Below are 14244 nucleotides of genomic sequence, written 5' to 3' on the forward strand. Positions count from 1 at the left end.
CCTGGTTGACTTGAAATCCTGCAGCCTATTGCACAACTACACACCTCTAGAGGGGAGTGTGCGAACTGGAGAGAAGTCGACTTCTGTTTGCCTTCAATTGCATTTGGAATCTCCCACAGAAGCTAAACAACATTCATAAAAACCTTTACGATGGCAATGCAACTCTGGGTCACAGGCAGGGCTGAAGTGTGTAGGCCTAGGCCCTGTAGGTGAAGCAGTATGTATGTAGCCCTATAGCAGACTGCTGAGGCACTGCTGTATGGGTGCTAAACAAAAAACAAACATAACGTGTAATATTTCACATGCCTCTGTGGAGAACAGCGTTTGAAGAAAGTGTTATATTGACTTCGGCATTATTCATATGGCGTGGCTATAATCAGTGGCATCATGCTGCATCATGCATAACACTGTAAACTAGCTACACAGTAGGCCTACACCTTTAACATCGGAAAATGTAAAACAGTAACTGGGAGAGCTAGGGCACGTGTCTTTGAACCCACTTAGGGCATGACATTGACTCCCGCCCGCTTTTCATAGATGAGAGGAATCTCTCCAAACGCGTCAGAGGGGGGCACGTCCTCTGGGACGTCCTGCGTTTATACAACCAACCGCCCACACAACCGTTCAACCAGTTTAGCCGTGAACGAATGGTAGTAAGATCACGTGGTGTATCACACACAGAGGAAAAGCGAAGGATAGCAGAAGTGATACTTTACTCCATCTCGAATGTCGTACGCTAAAAGAGTATCCGCTCTTGTTAGGGCTAATTCAGAAAATATCAAGCGAATACATTTGTCACCGGGGAGATTTCGTTCAACCATCTCATCCACGAAACGTCTAGAAGTTGAACCGAAAGAGCAGCAAATTGATGGATGTACAGTCGTGAAGCCTGTTCAAGTTGATCTCATAATAAGCCAAACAAAAAATGTTACCGATGCTCAGACACCCAGGATCGCAATTGACTTTGATAATACTCATGAAGCCTACAAAAGTAAAAATAACAAGGAGCTGCTCAGAAGTCTCTTGGTCTTCAAACTGTGTACAATTGACTTCCTCGTTGACAAGAATAAGGAGGTAAGGAAAACTGAATCTGCAAAGCTATGGTTGATGAAAGTTGATAAGTGAATGATATTATGATCAATGATCGTTTGAGAACCTGATAAACCAGAAGCTCCAGGAACAAGACAGTGCTGATGGATACCAGGCACAGTAAATGACAGCTGTATCTAATTATCATGAATTACTATTATTTTTTATTTTTTAAAAACATTTTAAACTTTTTCCATTAGGTTATTCAATGTCATTTATAAGTTGTGTTCTTGAATCAATCAATCAATCATTTAAGTAGTCATTTCACAGCTGGAAACCTTACAGATTCTACCTTTACTTTGTTCTGTTCTCAGTTGATGGACCTGAGCAAGAAAGTATTTGGACAGTGGCTGTTTGAGAGGCTGATGAAGATGACGTTTTACGGCCAGTTTGTGGCAGGGGAGGACCACAACAGTATCAAGCCCCTGATCAGGAAGAACCAGGCCTTTGGTGTAGGAGCAGTGCTGGACTACAGTGTAGAGGAGGACTTAACGCAGGAGGAGGCAGAGAAGAAGGAGATGGAGTAAGTGTTCTCTATATCATCCTTAGCTCTGACACACTTGCTACTTAATTCAACATGAGTGCCCTTACCTGTTTCGGCATCCCTTATTCTAGTATAGAAAATATGCTCTCATGGTTGATTTTAAGTCACAAGCCAATACCATATCATGAAATGAACACCAAACACAAGGCCTATCTGTGTTTAACAAATGCTATTTGGAAAGGCTTGCTGCGTTTGTGTATTTTCGATGAAATATCTTTCCATGTTTCCATGTCCATCCATCGGCTCCAATGGATTATAAACAATGCACCACTTTCAGCATCATCCAAAACTGCCCTGGTAATACCCAGCCCCTATTGGCCAGCTTGGACATACCCCTCTCCTCTGATTTGTTGAAGTGAAGGAGTGTTTTTTTATATATATATATATCCCAGTCCATTTGGGAATGAGGTCACATGTGGATAGGCTTTCCTGTTGAGTAATCTGATACACCTGTTCAGAAGAGGCCTGGGCCATGTTATGCAATGTGTTGTGAAGAAACAGCCCTCCTCCACCTATTTGGTAAGGGATTTCATTACAGGCTACACACACATCCACGCTGAACTAACAAGCTGAATAGAGAGAAACCACTGAATGGTTCAACTTTACTAAAGGTATCCACAGCTACAGTGGCTTCTCTGAAAGGGCAAGGCAAGACAAGGCAAGGCAGATTTATTTGTAAAGCACACATTCATACAACCGAATGCAGACTCCTAGTGCTTTACAGAACGATTAATACATGAGAGATATTTAAAAAGTGCCATAAAATAACAATTAAAAAGCTCACATAAAATCAAAAATAGAAAAACAAACTAGTCTGTTAAAAACAGAGGCTAAACTGTCACCATTTAAAATACAATAAATTAAAAACTGAATGGAAGAAGTGCAATATAGAAAACATTTAAAAATTCAAATTTAAAATTTATTTGTAAAATATGTATTTACTTTATACGTAATATATTTATTTGCAATAGATCCACCGCAAGACAGCTAAATACTATTTTGAAAAAGTTTGTGGGTATAGTATATAGTGAATCCAGGCAACAGGTGGAGGTTTTATAACATCAATAGCTGTAATAAATGAAGCTTTAAAGCCTCTGATGAGAAATAGATCTAATGTGTGGCCTTGAACATGAATTGCACCAGATACAACATGTTGGCATAAAGCAAACGTGTCTATTAAATTCAGAAGACCTATAACAAGGCTGTCATATTTACAACATCTATATGGATATTAAAGTCCCCAGATATAGACAGTCATAATCCATAGAAACAATAGACAACAGTTCTCCAAATTCCTCCAGAAAAACACAGCAGAGTGCTTTGGGGGCCTATAGATAGTAAGAAGTAGGCTAATACGTACATTGGACAAACTGTTTAGTACAACAGCGAGATATTCAAAGGAAGAAAACATTCCTCGGTTCACCTGTTTGCATTGAAAGTGATCAGAAAAGATTATAGCAGCTCCTCCACCTTTCTTATTTACTCTGGGTGCATCAATACAGTTGAAGTTCTGTGGGGCTGTTTCCAACAGTACTGCTGCCCTGTTGTTCCAATGGCCAATGGCCTTTGAAATGGCTGTAAGGACCATGCAAAAAGAAATACAATGAAAGTTATGTTTTCAAATTGTACAAAATCTAGTTGCATATATGAAATAGTTATTATTCCTAGATATTTCTGTAGAAAAATCATGGTAACTTTGGAAACTTAAAATGTACATTGTTTCTGCAATGTAACCAGTATGATTGAGATGATGTTGTACAAGAGTTTGATCAACCATGAGGAAATGGCAAGGCCATATACGACACCTTTGGAGGAGTCTACAAATCCAAGTTGGTTGTAGAACTTTGGTTGGTTGGTCTCATGTAGCAACATGATTAGGGAAGGAGTGGCTACATAGTAATGTCTCAGGAGTGATGCAACAAACCATGTAACATTCTGACATTGCTTGGGAACAACCCCGAAGACTAATCAGGATTTGGTGAAAGCGGTACATTGTTTATAATCTGTTGGAGCCAATGAAAAATGGGATACTGATGTTTTATATGGTTAAATTGTGTGTGTGTGTGTGTGTGTGTGAGTCTAGTGTGTTTGAGAAATAATCAATCAATCCATATCTATTGTCCCCAAAGGAAGACAGAGGGAATATCAGGGAGTCTACAGTGAAACATAAGATATTTCTTCTGAATTACAAAAACGCAGCAAGGCTTTCCAAATAGCATTTGTAGTCTGTTTATCTCTATCTTTCTCCCAACACAGTCTCTTTTGTTGATAATGTGATGTATTTCAAGGATGTTGCTCCTGTTCATTCAAATGAAGTGAATCTGTTTGTGAGTCAAATCAGTGTGGCTTTACTGCTCGCTCCCTTGACGACAATGGCTGAGCTACGTCAATGCTGCGTCATTGGCTATTGTTTATCTAACAGACTCAGTGTGTACACACTCTCACTTAGATAGGTTGGTCTACCCTGTGCACGTGTTTATCTATAGATTGCTTTAAAAAAGGTTGGTCATTTTCATTTAGAAGACACTTTTATCCAAAGCGACTTACAATTAGAGATTACAGGGACATTCTCCCTGGAGTAATTTAGGGCTAAGTGCCTTACTCAAGGGCACATTAGTTGTGGTGTTCCCATATGGGATTTGAACTCATGACCTTCACCATCACCAGTCCAACTCACTGTCCACTAGGCCACCACTAGCCCCTAAAGTAACTGAAACAGAATACAAAGTCAGCAAGAATGTGTTTACAAATGTGTGATCAATATCCCAAATGTTAGGCTGTTCAGGGGCTCTGGTTTTCAGAACTGTGGCCCTACACTGGATCATACTGGATGAACATCTCATCTGATGCACACACACACACACACACACACACACACACACACACACACACACACACACACACACACACACACACACGCAGGTTTTGAAACGGCTCCCTTGTGACTCACAGTCAACGCTCTGTTATGTCAAGTCCTAGCAGGCAATTTGGACTTGTGCATAGCGTCCAGCCATGCATGCTAAATATAGAACAGTCACAACATACAGTGCTGGCACACCCCCTGCACAGGATGTGAAACATTTACTGGTATTACAGTTAAAACTCTTGGGGTGGCTGTCAGGAAACGTGATTATCTTTAGCACACTTCAACTTTGAAGAGTCATAACTCATGGTGCATGTCGATATAGCAACCCTTATTTTCATCACAACTAATATTTAACATGTTTTCCAGAATCATAGACATACATATATCTCAACAGTTTGACAGATATAATTTGCTGTGAAGGTAAAGATGGGAGATGGTGATATTCATATTTCTCATCTGATGGAATGTCTTTTCCCCTCTCTTTTAGTTCCTGTGTGTCAGAAGCTGAGAAAGAAAGTCCAGGTGTGTTAACTAAGTTGACCGAAACAACTTTTGTTGATTTTCTTAACATTTTCTAAAGCTTATTAGCAATGTGTTCTTGACATGTTATTAATGTGCAGTGCACTTGATTTGTTGCAGTGCCAGCTACAGAATGCTTCATGACACAGGAGCATGACGACAGTAAATGCTACTTGACAGAAATGGTTCATTAGTAATGTTTTAACACAACTCTCTGATAGAGGTGGGAGGCGGAACCCCTATCACTTACAGCATGTGCGTGTGATGTGAGCAGTGTTGCATTTGCCAGTTACACCAACCTGCATTTAGACCTCCTGACTGTGCTGGATGCCAGTTAAGGGTTGATGTACAACCAAGGATATGTGTTTGCATGGTGGTGGCTGGTTCTATCTGGATTTAGTGTGGAGCTTAGGAGAGGGAGTAATGAGCACAGATATGCTTGTTAAGCAGGAGAGAAGGCCTTCTTTATGTCATGTATTGCATGCTTGGGGCTCTATATTTATCTATATTTATCCTAACCTGACCTCTCCCTCAAGTCCTTATTTTCTAAACACTGGCACTGGATAAGAGATCTTTCCATATTTTCCCCCAACACATTGTTGATTGTGGTTTATATACATACTGTATATGTTACCTTGGAAAATAGGAACATGATTTGGCCCAGGTATTGGCTTGACTATACTCTTGAAATTGACTGATGTCTCTGATGCCTCTATTGCCTTGTTTGTTTGAAGAATAAGATCTCTCAGTATCTGGGCCAATGATATACAGTATGTCATTCAGGTGATGGTGATGATGGTATGTTGGGGATAGTGGAGACTGTGTTCCTGTAACTTTCCTTTCCACTGGCCTGTAGGGGAGTGTTGTTTCAGAGATGGCTGTCTTATGGCTTATGTTATATGATTGCAGGCATTGACCATCGTGAGAAGAAGTACAAGGCCCACCGTCAGTTTGGGGACCGGCGTGGGGGCGTGATCAGTGCTAGGACCTACTTCTATGCTGACGAGTCCAAGTGTGACAACCAAATGGAGACCTTCCTGAACTGCATTAAAGCCTCTGGTGGGTTAACATGGTCGAAAAACAACTGATTAAAATAACCCTTACCAAAGTTAGGATATGACATGTACTGTTGTGATAGAGGTGATGATTTAGACTGGCGTTATAATAACCATTAACACAATTATGAGTAAATGATTCATTTGTCCATTACAGGTGTTTTTGCAGCACTATTCCCAATGTTATTTTGCATATTTATGCTTTTCAGGGGGGAGCTCTGTAGATGGATTTTCCGCCATTAAGATGACTGCCCTCGGCCGCCCACACTTCCTGGTGAGTTTGGCTGTCAGTTAGACACATTCTTTTAGCGCACAATTTATGAGATGCAGTGATATGCTACTTTACAGTAAGTTTGACTTTCTGACTCCCACTGTTCTCAGCTCCAGTTCTCAGAGGTGCTGGTAAAATGGAGGCGCTTCTTCAACCTCTTAGCAGCACAGCAGGGGAAGTCTGGCATGGCGGCATTGGAACAGACACTTGAGATGGAAAAACTGAAGGTGGGCTCCTGTGCTTGTCGCCTAGAGCAAAACTCAAAAGTAGCGTTATGCAGGTGACAGTGAGGTTAACCAGAAGCAGACTGGTAGGCTAAATAACTCCCAAACCGGTCTTTCTTTAAAGACCTGTGAGCTGAGAGCCATAACAGTTCAAGAAAATAATACCCTAAAACCTCTCAAGCACAGTTTTTTTTTTATAGGGCTCTTTCATTTCAAAATGTAAAAATCATAACATTTTTACAGGAAAGTTTGACTAAGATGGGTGTTGGAGCTAAAGATGACATTGAGAATTGGTTTACTGGAGAGAAACTGGGATCATCAGGGTAAGATGCTTAAACATCACTTATTATGCATCATGCCTATGTATTAATGGTTATATGATGATGATGATGATGACGATGATGATGTACACACATACATGCATGTATGCATTAGCAAAGGACTGACATTTAAGTTAAGTCTTCTTTCATCATATCTGCCAGCACCATAGACCTCCTGGATTGGAACAGCTTGATAAATGATAGAACATCAATCTCTAATCTTCTAGTTGTTCCTAACGTTGAGGTAAGTCTTCCAGATGTGGATGCACACATTCACACCTCAACAGGTATTATGGGAAATAATTTACTCACAACATGCTTGTATGACATCCATGTACTGTGGCATGTATGCGCAGAAACACTGCTGTGTATACAGAAATCCATCCATTGTAGTGCATATAGTGTTTATGAATAAATAAATACATATACACATGAGTTAAGGTGATAGTGAAATTTCATGAATGAAATGTGTGTTTCATCCGGTCTCTAGACTGGTCAGCTGGAACCTCTGTTGAGTAAGTTCACTGCTGAGGAGGAGAAGCAGATGAAGAGGATGTTACAAAGAATGGATTTTCTGGCCAAGGTAGGGCAACCAAAGAGTTCATCCGGGCTTATGTATGAGTTATGTCTTTACCCTCCCCAGCCTAACTACGGTACAATATATATTGAAAGTGTCTTGTCATGTATGGCTCTGGTCCAACAGTTTTGGCACATTGTGCAAATGACGTACAAACTGGCCTGTAGTGAATTTCGGTACCACGGCAACTGAATGTCAAAAGTGTTGAAATCTCTCATGCGTCTGTGTCGTCATTCCTGGAAAATGTTTTGGAAAACTTTGTTTTGCGTTGTAGTTGTGATTCAACGGAAACTGGAGATAGGAACAAAGTGTAATCAAAGTGGATTTGTTGAAACTGCCTCTGTTGATAAGAGGCCCTAGAGATTTTACTTAATTGTATCGCATCACAAGATGACTAAGACCACATAACTATAGACCATGTGTCCTAATTGGCAAATACAGTAAGATATATCATATACTTACGGTATACATCTTTATAACCGTGGTTATCTTTATAACTTGAGTAAAGGCTGTTTTCGGTGTAGGCGAAATGAAAGCCATTTGTCTGTGTATCCCAGCATGCAGTGGAGAATGGGGTGAGGCTCATGGTGGATGCTGAACAGACATACTTCCAGCCAGCCATCAGCAGACTCACTCTAGAGATGCAGAGGATCTTCAACAGAGAGAAGCCCATCATCTTCAACACCTACCAGTGCTACCTCAAGGTGAGCCTTCAACAACATCCTCAACCTCACATACACACCCCCATTATAACCAGCCCCTCTTGTGCATAGAATTGCTTTTCTCTACACACACAGCTTGGGAACTCTATAGTTTAAACATGCAGGGAGGCCCCAAGTCTGTGTACAGACTTGTCATAGTGTACTTACATCATTTCCATATCTAACCCATATGAGTCCTATAGTTTAAACATGCAGGGAGGCCCCTAGTCTGTGTACAGACTTGTCATAGTGTACTTACATCATTTCAGTGAGGTGACATGGAACACACACACACACACACACACACACACACACACTCACACAATACAAATGGGGATACATCTTTATATGCTGTGAAATACAGCAATTCAGCTTTGATTAAATTGAGCCCTTTGTTTTATGATGAGGTGTGTAAAATGGATGTTATAGGGATAGGCATGTGATTTTAAATGAAAAGATGTGTGTTGACACTAGCATTACATGACTTTAAACGTGTGACTATCTTCCTTTTCAGGAAGCCTATGATAATGTGACAGTGGATGTGGAGCTGTCACGGAGAGAAGGGTGGTACTTTGGTGCCAAACTGGTCCGTGGGGCATACATGTACCAGGAGAGGTCCAGGGCACAGGAGATTGGCTATGAGGACCCCATTAACCCAGACTATGAAGCCACCAACAGGATGTACCACAAGTAAGTTCCTCTCAGACACTTTAATTGTCACTTTATAACATAGGTGTTGAATGTTTATGGTGCATGATGTGATTCAGTTTTGTGAATCATGTAGCTGATTTTGGTTTTTTTCCCCTCTGAAGGTGTTTGGACTTTGTGTTGGATGAGATTGATCACAACAGAAAGGCCAATATTATGGTGGCGTCGCACAACGAGGACACTGTGAAGTTCACCCTTGAAAAGTAAGACTTGCCTCAGGGTTCAAACCGTAACAGATTCGACACGTTTTGCCTGTATTGCCTGTGACTAACATTCTTTTGTTTGTTTGAGCACACCCATTTGCAGTGCAAAGCACCAAATACAATACTTACACTACGTCAATACACAAAACAATGTGTTTGTTATTCAATGCACAGTGTTTATTCTTCTTTGCATAGTCACGTAACGGTTGTGTGTTCTCTCTCCAGAATGAACAAGATGGGGCTGTCACCCACTGATAACAAGGTTTACTTTGGACAGCTACTCGGGATGTGTGACCAGATCAGCTTCCCACTAGGTATGTACATGTTACACACTCTCAGTATATAGCTGTGTGGCATAATCCAAAGTGTTTATATCAGTTCAAGAGGCATTGTGAGCAGAAGTCTTAAAGTGACGCTCTTACACTGAGTTGTGTAAGTGTCATTCAAGGGTCACTGAGGCTGCTATACAAACTACTCGGGTCTAAAGATTGCTGTGAAACAGACAACAACCTTAGGGTCTCCCTCAATCATTTGTTATTGATACCACAACAGTCTTGAGTGTTTAAGTCAATAGGGTCACATGCAGAGGCAGTAAGAGTATGGGTAACACTTTCCTTTAGATTTTGTGCTTTTTACACAAATATCAAACTACGGTCATGTTCTCACATGAAAATCCGAATCATGACCCAGAGCAAGTGGATGGGATTGCAACATTGTTGCATAAATTATTTATCTGATTTGCGCTCTCACAGCCCTTTATGTAAACAAAGTAACATACGCAATCGAAGCAACAGACGTGGTAGTTGATTGGTCTGAAAAATTAAGAGGGAATTCAACACGAATGATGGACCCACAACAACGTATGGTGTTCGCCCTACTGACACTTGTTTTTGGTGCCAGATAATGGCAAATCAAGATCAATACGAGCATGAGCGGGAAATAGATCTTCACCACCATTTATAAATAAATAAATAGGCCTACATACAAACAAACAAACAAGTGATGGACTGTTCTTATGAACAGCAGAGAGTGGAGAACACACGCACTTGATCTAGAGACAGCTGCTCGCTTTCATTTACCGGGGGTCTCCACATGCAGCGAGCTTGTGACACACACACGCACACACGCCGACTGAATGCCCACCGACACGTTGACTGCCTTGGGACTGTCCTGGGACGTACGTAAAGTAGGCCTAGTCCATATAGCTGCATTGAATTTGAGAGGTGCGCGCCCAACATAACATGGGAATGGTCTTATAGGTTTTTTGAAGAGCAATTAGCTTAATTAGGATGAACGATAGATAGATAGATCTGCCCGTTCGTCCCCCCCCAGATCTGCCCGTTCGTCCCGCTCATTCAACACGCATGCGCTGTTGTTTTCCTATGGACAGCCTCGAGCAGCGTTCTCACCAAAAGCGAAGCGAAGCAAAGTGATGGATGCGTTGTTTCTAACCGGAGCAAAACCACCCTTTTCAAGCGGAGCATGCGTCGATTGTTTGCTCCGGGAGCGACTTCGAATGCGCGTTCTCACAGCTCCAAACGACGCAAAGCAAAGCGAATTTCCAAGTGAAGCAAATGTTCTAGTGAGAACACACCCTAATACACAAATGTTGTCTGGACCAAAGTTTTAAAGATAGATTTTTTTAAAGATTGGGTTCCCATGTTTTACCTATTGCCTGTCATTGCTTCTTCAGTCTAATTAACATTTGTTAATAGTGTATCTTGTTCCATTTCTCTTCTCTTGAACTCTCTGAGAATAGGCCAGGCAGGATTCCCTGTGTATAAGTATGTCCCTTACGGCCCTGTGAACGAGGTCATCCCCTACCTGTCTCGACGTGCCCAGGAGAACCGCGGCTTCATGAAGGGCTCACAGCGGGAGCGCAGCCTGCTATGGAAGGAGCTGAAACGCAGGCTACTCAGTGGGCAAATCCTCTACAAGCCAGTCTACTGAGCTGCTAGACCAACACACCTGTCTGTCTGTCTGTCTGCCTATCTGTCTGTCTGTCTGTCTATCTGCCTGTCTGTCAGCCTGTCTGTCTGTCTGTCCGCCCGTGCCTTGAAACATTCCACTGTCTGAACTGAACTGTACCTGCGCACAATGGCCTTAAGGTGCAGAAATATCTGGGTCCTTCCCCAGTGCTCCAGTGAGACACACTGTCATCATGCTAAATGATCACTCTTCCTTTCCCTTATTTATAGTCACCCAAAGTAGCCTTATAACATAGATATGTTACTTTGGGCTTTTGTAGTGGTTCAGAGGTGTAAAGTATTCTTTAGTGTAAAATATTACTCTGAAAGAGCATGAGAGTACATTAACTTGATGCAATTGAATTTATTTCTGTAAGTTTGTTTTTGTTAACCCTCTTTACAGGTTCAATAATACTGTATGGTTTTACGCCCCGCGGTGGCGCAGCGGTCTAAGCATCAGTCTGGTGCAAGCTGCCCACCGGGGACTGGGATCGAATCCCGGTCTCGCCAGATCCGGATATGGCCGGGGCCCACAGGGAGCGGCATATTGAGCGGCCGCTCCCAAGGGGGGTATAGGACTATTTCCGGACAAGGATCCGGCGCGCAACACCGCCCCCGGGGTGCCGGAATAACGGTGTTGGGCTCGAGGAGCCAGACTGGCTCTCTCCTCTAGGGCTGCCGGCCACGGGGTCGTGCGGCGGATCCTACGCAATAGGCAGGGGATAATTGGATACTAGGTTGGGTGCAATTGGCTACTAAATTGGGTGAAAAAAGGGATAAAATCAGAAGAAAAAAAATGTTAGAAAACAAATACTGTATGGTTTTACAGTAACTCGTTCAAGGTCCTATTCATGTTTTCCAACTCTTTTCCATGTTAAGAAATTGACAGTTACATTTGAAGAGAGTACTGTCAGTGTCACCTTTTGCTTAGGTTAACGTATTTTGAATGTTAATACTGTATAGACTTCCTTGGGACCTATATTTGTGAAGTGTTATGTTCTAAATGTTATAGACATTAACTGTAGACCATTAATTGTCTTCAAAAGCTGTTTGTAAAATATACTCAAACAGAAGAACAAAGAAGGTGGTATGATTATACAGCAGTGCCTCATTGAAGATGTTTTCCATTTGGTGATGGAATGAATCATGTCAATGAGAAAAGACCTGTGTACTTTATTTAACATGAAATTTTTAATTTTAAATGTTTGTTGCTGGTTTCAATCAGAGAGAGAGAGATATGATGTACTGTATGTAGTGCTACATCTGTATTTGCATCGTTTGGTTTGGTTTGGCATCTCTTGTTTTATAATGATATCATCTTAATGCCTATAACCTTTTGAGAAGGGAGAATGTTTAGCTTTGGAGGTTTAAGATGAGCGATGGAAGAGCCCATGTATTGTTGAATGAAATGCAGTGCTATGAGCTATGTATTAGCTAGTTGTTGCCTATCTGATATTAAAGTTGTGTATTGGAAATCCAAATCACAATGAATTTGTTACAAAATAACAGTTCTGTCTGATGGCTGCTCTTTTATTATATAATTATGTACAGATAAATAAAGTTTTTATAAATTAATCTGTAGCCTATGTTCTTGTCCAGTGAATGGAAATAAAAGGTGCAACAAGTAACATTGTTTATGCTCAAACACTTGACCTATCCTGAACAATAGGAATGAACTCATGAGAGAGTACTGATTTACACACATGCATAGATCTCTAGACATTTCCTCTCTGTATTCTCTAATTGAGAAATGTGTTTCCAGTCACTAAGTAGAGATTCTTATGTAATGGGTTGTTTTGGAAAAAACATACTTAGATAACAACTCACATGTACTGTTTGGAATTAGTGCACAAAACATCTGAGGTTTCACTCCCTGCTGGCTCATGCCAGCTGTAGTTTCACTCTAGCCAGTTGCAGGAAAAAAGCCAGCATGTGAGGAATTTCTCACTCATTACTTTTACCCTTAGCATTGATTTACTTCATGCTCTTACTAAGGTGAACTTTGACATTTCAGATTTATCAGTAAGTACATTCAATTCTATTCATATATTACAGTTACAGCTAGTAGACCTCTCCTTAATTGGTCATATCAGGCTTTAAAAGCATGATTTGGCCTAAAATGCATACATAAATGGACAATGGAAGGATGCCTATAAGATTGTTGATGGTTCAATCAAATCGGTACAGTATGTTTTGTGCCACAATTATAATGCTGAATTTGAGGTTAAATAGTTGGGATCCGAGATTAGTGAGTAGGAAACCTCGTTTTGTTATCGTGTCATTGAGGCACTTAAAGGACTGTACCCGCTACGGTTACGCACTACTCGGTTTGTATACACTGTATGAACATTGTTGTTATGGCCAGGGGTGTTCTAGGAGAGTGGACTCATCGATTAAACATAGTCATTACAACCATTAGGAACCTTTTAGAAAGCATGAATGTTACATACTGGATTACGGTGTGAGATGAGAAAGATGTAAGATAATGTTCATTATCTTGACATTTGGACACCTTTGATCTGTAGCAAATGATGCCCCCTTGAGGTAAAAAACAAAACAAAACAAAAACTACAAACAAATACTGTATAGGTCTCACCTACCAAAAATACGTAAGCATTAATGGTTTTGGTGACATGCAAATGTAGTTAGTACAGAATGCTTGTAATTAGATCAGAAATAGATATTAAGAGTTGAATAAGATCTAATCTTTAGTTTTCTGTATTCCCAATTGAGTTTGCTCCAGACTTTTGAGTTTCTCTTTTTCAGATGGTATCAAGCCTTCAGACATCACCGTGACAACAAACAGGGCCACAACCTGTCTCTGCCAAGCAGCAGCAAACAGAGCAGCAGATGGTACAGACAGTACACAGACTTATTATTCCACCGTGTGACATTACGACATGTTCCACTGCATGTGAGCATTGTTTAAACTGCTGCCATGTGCAAATAGTCAATGTGCACCAGCCATCACTCCACACAAACACGCACCTGCACAGCCTTGTTTTAATGGCTCTAGTATGGGCTCATCATGGCTTCAGTCTATTATACAGAGAGGAAAATCACAACAGGTCCAGTCCGAAAAAACCTTGGGTCATGTGTAAGGTGTCCTCTTCCAGAACTCACCCATAGAGAAGTTAGAGAAGTTAGAACATGCCTTTGGCTTTAGTAATCGTTATTATTATTATTTGTAAATGCAATAT

At 41.0% G+C, this 14244-nt stretch overlaps 1 protein-coding gene across 1 annotated transcript; it reads left to right on the plus strand.

The window, feature by feature from the left end:
- Nucleotides 1-726: 726 nt before the first annotated feature.
- Nucleotides 727-11466, plus strand: prodha (proline dehydrogenase (oxidase) 1a; the record flags this gene model as incomplete). Its single annotated transcript, XM_080528146.1, has 14 exons — nt 727-1074; nt 1404-1612; nt 4987-5021; nt 5928-6077; nt 6283-6347; nt 6455-6571; nt 6812-6891; nt 7051-7132; nt 7379-7471; nt 8023-8169; nt 8681-8856; nt 8979-9077; nt 9303-9391; nt 10837-11466. 14 exons carry the CDS (start codon nt 727-729, stop codon nt 11025-11027), a joined length of 1881 nt encoding a protein of 626 aa, XP_080384272.1. The 3' UTR covers nt 11028-11466.
- Nucleotides 11467-14244: the final 2778 nt, after the last annotated feature.

Source organism: Nansenia antarctica (assembly GCF_963989245.1).
Source record: "Nansenia antarctica genome assembly, chromosome: 4".
Lineage (NCBI taxonomy): Eukaryota > Metazoa > Chordata > Actinopteri > Argentiniformes > Microstomatidae > Nansenia > Nansenia antarctica.